The 8,000-nt window shown below is 31.9% G+C and overlaps 1 protein-coding gene across 1 annotated transcript; it reads left to right on the top strand.

Annotated features, from left to right (window-relative positions):
* The first annotated feature begins 1,334 nt into the window (after nucleotides 1-1,334).
* Nucleotides 1,335-6,979, top strand: LOC109180994 (39S ribosomal protein L45, mitochondrial). The gene is made up of 13 exons (XM_019330734.1): nucleotides 1,335-1,492; nucleotides 1,677-1,717; nucleotides 2,875-2,943; nucleotides 3,045-3,142; nucleotides 3,450-3,527; nucleotides 3,949-4,031; nucleotides 4,385-4,436; nucleotides 4,711-4,800; nucleotides 4,983-5,051; nucleotides 5,191-5,292; nucleotides 5,940-6,008; nucleotides 6,230-6,286; nucleotides 6,627-6,979. The coding sequence occupies exons 1-13, from the start codon at nucleotides 1,407-1,409 to the stop codon at nucleotides 6,711-6,713; spliced, it is 981 nt and encodes a 326-aa protein (XP_019186279.1). The 5' UTR covers nucleotides 1,335-1,406; the 3' UTR covers nucleotides 6,714-6,979.
* The last annotated feature ends 1,021 nt before the right edge of the window (nucleotides 6,980-8,000 follow it).

Below are 8,000 nucleotides of genomic sequence, written 5' to 3'. Positions count from 1 at the left end.
TTCTATGTTTATAATTACTGAACTATGTATTCATAATTATAAAACTCTATGTTCATATTTTTTTAACTTCACATTCACAATTATTGAACCCTATATTCACAATCATTGAACTCTATGTTCATAATTTTTGAACTTCATATTCACAATTATTGAACTCTATATTCACAATTACAGAATTCTATGTTCATAATTATAAAACTCTATATTCATAATCTTTGAATTCTATATTTACAATTATGAACAGTTTTGGAACAATGTCCACTTTGTAAGGTGAACACAGTTCCACAACATAATTTGTAGTGTGTTATAGTGTGGACTTTTTCGTTTGGGCTGGGTACGTGAACTACCAGGAACTTCAGTATATCAAGACTATCTCAAACTCAAAACATCAAATTCTACAATAAAAGGAATATTCTTAACATATTTTTACACCATTTTTTTTTTTCATCTTCAACCCATTTACACCAAATTTTGTACTAAATTTTATATAATCTCCAATCCATTTACACCAAATTCTATTCATACACTAAGATAATTTATATTTCTTATAATTTAAAATTTTAATTTATTTACTTTAATTATTTTAATATAAAATATAATTTTGATATAAATATAAATAATAATATTTTAAATTTGAATTAGTATTTTTAGTACAAAGACTATGTGGTCTAATGGTATCTTGGTTGGACTTTCATTTGGAAGATTGTAAGTTCAAGCTTCAGTGTTGAGGTGTTATTAGTTCTTTGTGAGTAGCATTCAAAAAAAAATTAGTATTTTTAGTTTTTTTTTTTGTTAATATTAATGTTTTGGATATCATTATATTATGATCAAATATTATGATTTTTTATTTTTATATTTTTAAAACATTTATTTCAATTGTCCTCAAAAAAAAATTTATTTCAATTATATAATTATATATAATCAAACATCAATATTGTTATTTTCAAAAAAAAAAAAAACATCAATATTGTTAATAATTTCAATACCCAAATATACAAAATAATTTCATCAAAATCTATTATCATTGTATTTAATTCTCATTTCGATTCCAATTCATATATACAAACCAAAACACACCCTATGATTACCGAAAAATTGTAAATGAATTTTACCCTATAATGTCAAGCACTTTGTGCTCAAATGACATGTAGTAATTTTTTTTATGTGGGAGGTTGTGAGATCAAATCTTAGTGGAAGCGTGCTTAAGTTGAAAAAATATATTTGAACACATATTATAATGTAATAGAGTTAGTAACATAAAAAAAAAAAAAAAAAAAAAAGAATTTTACCCTATGATTACCTAAAAGATCTGTAAATGAATTTTCTTCTTTTGATTCCTTAAACCCTTGCATATAAAAAGTAAAAACCCCCCCTTCTGATTCCGGCATCACAATCAATCTCAGAAAATGGCCCTGAGACGATTAACCTCCGTTCGGAACCTCCAACGATGCCTTTATCGAGCAACTGAAATTCGATCGGTTTCTTCTTCCTTGTATGCTCATTTCTATTCCCATTATTATACATTTTATACACATTTAGTAATAGGAGTGTCTGCGTTACACACATAAACCCAAATATATTCTTCTTTCGTTTCTTTGGAAGCTTTCGTTTGGGTTTCTATTTTGTTGATTTTTTATTTTATTTTATTTTATTTTTTGTGGTTTTTTATTTCACAGGCTCAACAGCAGCTCAAGAAATTCGCCTGACATTTTTTGTGGTAACTTGGATTTGCTTTAGTAGACGTGAGATTGTATTCTTAATTAATTTTTCTAGCCTTTCACATTTGAAATTTAAGGAAAGGTTTTCTCCTTTTTACAAGGAAAGCTGAATTATCAATTTTACAGACTCTATACACAACCTCAAGAATCAAGAGAAGGGGGGGGGGGGGGGGGGGGGGGGGTTGGTGGTTATAGTGGTAAGCCAAATAATAAATCAAATGAGGCTCAGTGGACCCACCAATGCATTTTACATTTCCCTTTATGTGAAGAGGTGATCAAGTTTTATGTGTAGTTAGGGTCTATCCAATTCAATAAAAGGTTTGGTGTACCCATTTTTAAGCAGTCAAAAGATTTCTTAAAAATAGCTCATTGTATTTTGGAAACTTATAATACAGTCCAAATACCTAAGACCCAAAGATTGTGTTGCTGTATACTATGGATGGTTCACTGCAAACTTCATAGAGTAGCATGTTGCTTAAAATTATATTTTGGTTTGTCCTAACTTCTAAGAAACAATGACCAAAGTGCTGTATATTGTGGGTGATTAACTTCTTTAATCTTAGATTCAACACCTGTTAGAGAGCGACAAGAAGTTATATGAGTGGTGACAATGTTCCTGATGTGCACAGTTGGTTGATATTTTCTTGTTGACATTTTGTTATTGCAATATTATTATGCTTATGAAATATTATTGTGGATTATCATTTCTATAGTGTACAGCTGGAAAATCTCAATTTTATTAATTTGAGCTGAATGATGCCTTCTTTTGTTCTGAATTATGTGGAAAAAACACATGTGCAGTTATATATTCTATTATATGGTTCCTATTGATTTGATTCTTTTCTCAAGTGTGGATCAAATGAAGGGGTTCCATATTATTATTATTATTTGGATCAACATTTTGGAAGCCATAGTAGGTGAATATGATCATGTACTTTTACTTCCTGAAATGACAGTGTAACTTAAAAATGTTTTCTGAAATTTGGAGTATAATTCTGGTCTCTCTCTCTCTCTCTCATCATGCTGTTCAGTTTTTTTTTTGTTTTTTTTTTTTAATTTCAACTTGATTATCTAAACTATTTCTGCATCTTATTCAACTTAAATTTTCTGTCTGGAGCATGTATACCATAACTAATCTACTGTTCTTTTTCATCAGATACTGAATGCTGGCCAAATTCCTCTTGCTTATTTAAGCCACATGACAGTAGTTCTTGGAATAATAGATGTATGCACGAGACCTTGTAGTTTGTTAAGTTAAATCTTAAAAGTATCTTTGTTTTTAGCCACATTGCTAATCATCTTCTTACAATCTTCTGTTCTGGTCAGTTACCCATGTTAGTAGTTGGAACACTATATCTAGATTGTATAATGACACCAGCAGTCTTCCTTGGACATCAGGTGGACCTGTGCTTCGCTCAACAATTGTAAGTAATTGATGAGTAAAACGGATATAATTTAACTATTGTATATTGTTTTTTTTGTTTTATTGATCCTTTTTATATGTAAAACATTCTTTTGACAAAAAAGTTAGTGCTGATGTCCATTCTGTTTATCTTATTGTTTGGTTTACTTAGTTTTGACTGTAGCCTCCTCCAGACATTTTCATTGTTGCCCTTTTCTGGTTTTCTCTTGAAGATTTCTTGTTTATTTGGGTTCATTTTTCTGTCTGTATATTCTGCTTATCACACAATTTCTCCCTTTTAACATTCCATTTATTATTATTTTTGTTAGGAACCCAAGCCTACAAACTTTGGTTATCAGCGGTCAGTTACAGTGCAAGCTAAAGCTCCTCCTCAAGCGCGGCAAATGGTATGTTACTCTTTTTTGACTAATTGCACAACATAATAAGTCAATTCGTGGGGTGATCATTAATCAAGTTGTTGAAGCCTTCTACATATGTAAACCTGACAAGACATGGACTATATGCATGTGGTTCACATCTGGTTTAGATTTGTATAAGCTACATTTATTGAGCTGAACAATCAAAATTTCCATGAAGTGCAGTCTGTGCAGATAAGGACATATAAAGAATTGTAGTTTCCATTTGTTTGTGAGTGTCACCACTAGTGATCTCTAATAATTGTGAGTTGAATGAAATATTGCAATTATTTATGTCCTGGAGATGGCATTTTCTCCATGAATGTGTTGGCCAAAAATGGCAGACAGCTAGCTTTCCAAGATGCATTGGAGACATGAGAGTGCTAACATGGTTAGTCTTCCATGCAACCAGGCAGCTGTTAAAGTTTCAATGCTGAGCCCAGGGATTGTATTTGAACCATATGCTACTCGTGAATCAATGCCCTTTTGGAAAAGGTCAGTTATAATTTCAAGATTGGTGCTTTGACAATTTTTTTGCATTGATTTACATCGTCACTTATTAGCATTCATCCTATGAGTGTAATGTGACCTTATCATATCTGTTCATTTCAGTAAGAGTTGGTGAGATTATCAATGTACTTGTTTCTGACTTTCTGTGAGAATCTACGTAGGCCATGAAATAAGGCTGATGGCGATCTGGTGCTATTTTTTCTTTTAATTTTTAAAATATGACTTATAAATTATAATTGAAACAATCATCTGTGGTCTGGATGGATGCTATATCAAGCATATTTTAAATGTATGCATGCAAGGTATGTAACTCACTTTCTTACCATGCTGGTTATCAGATGGTTCACAAGAACTGGTTGGAGAAGAATAAAAGAAGAGATCACTTCAGAGGTAATTATTTCTTCTTGTTTATTCATCTATTGCATTGGTCTTTTTGGTGACATTTTCATGAATTGTTCTATGAAAGAGAACTTCATAGATAGATCTTTGTTACACTTACTGTCTCTTTTTATCTTTCACAACCTTCATCTTTATGCTACTCTCCTTGGTCTTTGGAACTTGGTCAGTCATATTGTTATATGTTTGCTTGCACATGCAGTTGTTTTGTATGGTGCCTTGCTAGATTACAATACATTTCTGTCACATTGTGAATATTTACTTTCAGCTCAAAAGTGCCTATGCAATTGCTAAACTGCGCAAAACTGGGTATTCAAAACAGAAATTCTATGAAGAAGCACTTGAGTTGTACAAAGAGGTGAGATTTTGTCTTGTAGATTTGCTGTGCAATCATATTTTTTGTGGACTATTGGCTTCTCTACTTAGATTTTATTCTCACCTCAAATCAAAAAATAAAGAGAAATTCTTTGCTAGATTTCATAGATAATATTATAATTTTCTTCTTTCCAGCTAATATATTTTTTGCTTTCTCCTATTCAGATAAACACTCATATAGCAAATGGAGATAAAGCACCACTGAGAAAATCAGTCACAGAGAAGATGTACTCTGTGGGTACTTTCTCCTTTTGTTAGGCTACTACTTTGTAATAATTGTTGCCTTTTGCTGCTGCAGTATTTGTGTCTCCACATTTGCTTCGGAAGGGACATTAATCCCTGCCATTTGTCATTTTCTGTTTTTATAAGACAGGCTCTCAAGAATGAGATCAGGCAGAGAGAATCAGTATGGAGTCATGTTTACTGGGAGCTTGTTGAACCAGTTGTCAAAATACGAACTCTGCGAGCTCGTATGGTAAGTCTTGATTTCATAAGATAGTAATAAATTTTAATTCTTTATGTTTTGTAAATGGTGGCCCTTTGCTATCTTAGAATGTACTACAAAGAGAGTACAGATGAAGAGTAAGATGTGTTAATAACACCCTTTCCTGATCAATGTTTGGTATTTTTTTTTTTTTTTTTTTTTTTTGGGGGGGGGGGGGGGGGGGGGGGCGGAGGATGGGGGATGGGCTGAATAAACAAAAGGAAAACCAAATGAAAGGAATGCATTGGTCAATGGTCATTATGATTCTTGGGAAGGTGACAATGATGCTTTTATTTAGTTGGAAAAACATTATCACAATAGATAGTTTATGAGTTTGTGTCACCTCAAGGGTTGTGGAGAACCATAATTGATCTCTGTGCTTATGGTGGCTCAAAAAAAGGAACCTTTAAAATTGGGAGGTTCCAACTGTATGATGTTTCTAATGTTTAATCTATTTTCTGATTATTAACTTTTCTTCAGTTGTTGGCATTGCCATTTTTTTATGCTTCATAAAATAGAATTTTATATCTATATTTTCCTGCACTTTGTTTTCCAAGTCTTTTCTGTTTTGACGACACACATGGTTTTATTTGTTAATGTGGATGTGGAAATCATTGTAAAAAGTTATGCGTTTGCAGATTGGTGTTGATCGGGATGACCTCAGTAAACTCTTCATACAATTGACGCTTGAGATTGTAACAAAACAGGTAAACTAACTACCGCAGGGGTCCTATTTTCTGTTTCAAAAAGTTATGTGTTTGCGTTTTTTTGCTTACTTGGTTAAGTTGTATTAAAAAGACCTTTTTATTTCAAGCAATGGAACCTAAGGGACAAGTTGTAATTGGATGCCTTCCTTTTTGTTGTCAAAATAAACCATTTCTATTTCTGTTTCATTGAAGACATTTAGCAAGTATATGTTATCTTGCAGAAATTTGAGGCATATAATTCAAATGGAGCTGTTATTGCTGGAAATAAAAACAAAGAGGTAGAGAAACTCAACTATTATTTCGCACTTTTCTTGCCAGTTTTTGCACAGTTTAAATCTAAGGTGCTAGTTCTCCATACATATTGCAAAAAATAATTATTCTACTACCCAGATAATATAGATCAGGAGAAAAGAATGGTAACCTTGTTCAGAAAGATGGAAAAAGACATACAGTAATGATGTAGGCATACACTAACACGTTACACCCCCCCACTCTCCTCCCTCTCCCTCGCCCACCCAGCACTGTATTCTCATAATTTTGTTTTGCGAAACATTTTATTTCTTTGCCATACATACAATTATTTCCTCTGATATCTTGAGGTTTCCTGTATTTATATAGGTCACAGTTCGAGAAATATGGGTTTTTGAGAAATCTCTCTTCCACAAGGGGGCATGCTGGCGTCTCTGTGGTAGAATCAAACCATAATTGGGGGCTGTCTTTAAAAATGATTATGACAACATCTCATAGTTGAAAATTTTCACTGTGTATTTCTTATCTTATGGTAATAAATCTCAATTTTGTCCCCTTATTTTGATGGTTTCCCCTTCACATTTCAACTTTGCTAGTAATTGCAGATTTGCAGCAGTCCTCCTGTGTATTTCCTTAAATTTTAGAAAGTTGAAGGTGACCAAATATGTACTTTGGTAGTGATTTTGGGCTTGAATATAATTTCATTCACAGGCATTCCTTCAGGACAAGAAGCTTTTTCCTTTGTGCAGCCATGGTCTTGGATCGTCCAAATGGTCCTATGAACAATCAACTTCTGTTGATTTATTTTCATATAGAACTTTGGATATTTATGTCTGTCCTCCACCACATATTATGTCCCCATGATGTTTTGGAGCACACAACCTCCCCACTGCCGGTTACTATCACCGCAATCGAATAGATAGAGACACACAACTTTTTATTTTGGCCGGTCACACTTCATTCATTGGTTGATACTTGATACTATCATAAATTACTAAATATTAGTAATTATGGTAATATTTAATTAAAATTTAAATGAAATCAAATTTCAAACTTATTTTTTATATTACTCCAATATATAATGTCTCTATACATTATTACAATTGAAGAATATAAGAAAAAACATTATGTATGTATGTGCATGATAATAATAATGAGAAAAGATAACCGAAGTTATAACTGTACAACTTTTATATAATAACTAGTTTTTCACGCGCATTGAGTGATTGGGATTATGCCCATGTTTATTTTCAAATAAGTACTTTAAAGTATACCAATGCAAGATTATATTGGAGTTGTTTATGTATATATATATAATTAAATGTTGAATTTGGGTATTTAAATAGGTAATTCTAAATTTACGAATGCAAGATAATATAGTCAAGATTAATTATAATTGTCTGATAGAACTAAATACTTGTTCTATATCATATATGTCTTTTGATAGTACAAATTGTAGAATAACTTGTATAGAGTCTGTATGAATCTAGAAAGAAGAAGCCAAAAAAAATTAGCCCAAGAAACCTCTTTTATTCAATATAATGTGTTCTCTAGAGAGTTAAGAGGAATTTTGTGACTTTGACCATGACCCGAACTGTTTGACATCGACCCGACTACAAAACAAGAGCACAGATGTATAGGGAATTGGAACTTAAAACCGAGGTATATTCCATATCATTGTCAATAAAATAATTGTTTGCAATTCTGACAAATGCTAGTCTAAAAATAATAATGTAAATAAAT

This window comes from Ipomoea nil, unplaced genomic scaffold (genome assembly GCF_001879475.1).
Source record: "Ipomoea nil cultivar Tokyo-kokei standard unplaced genomic scaffold, Asagao_1.1 scaffold1043, whole genome shotgun sequence".
Taxonomy (NCBI): Eukaryota; Viridiplantae; Streptophyta; class Magnoliopsida; order Solanales; family Convolvulaceae; genus Ipomoea; species Ipomoea nil.
Note: the sequence above shows the minus strand (reverse complement) of the source record. Positions and strands in the feature narration are given on the sequence as shown.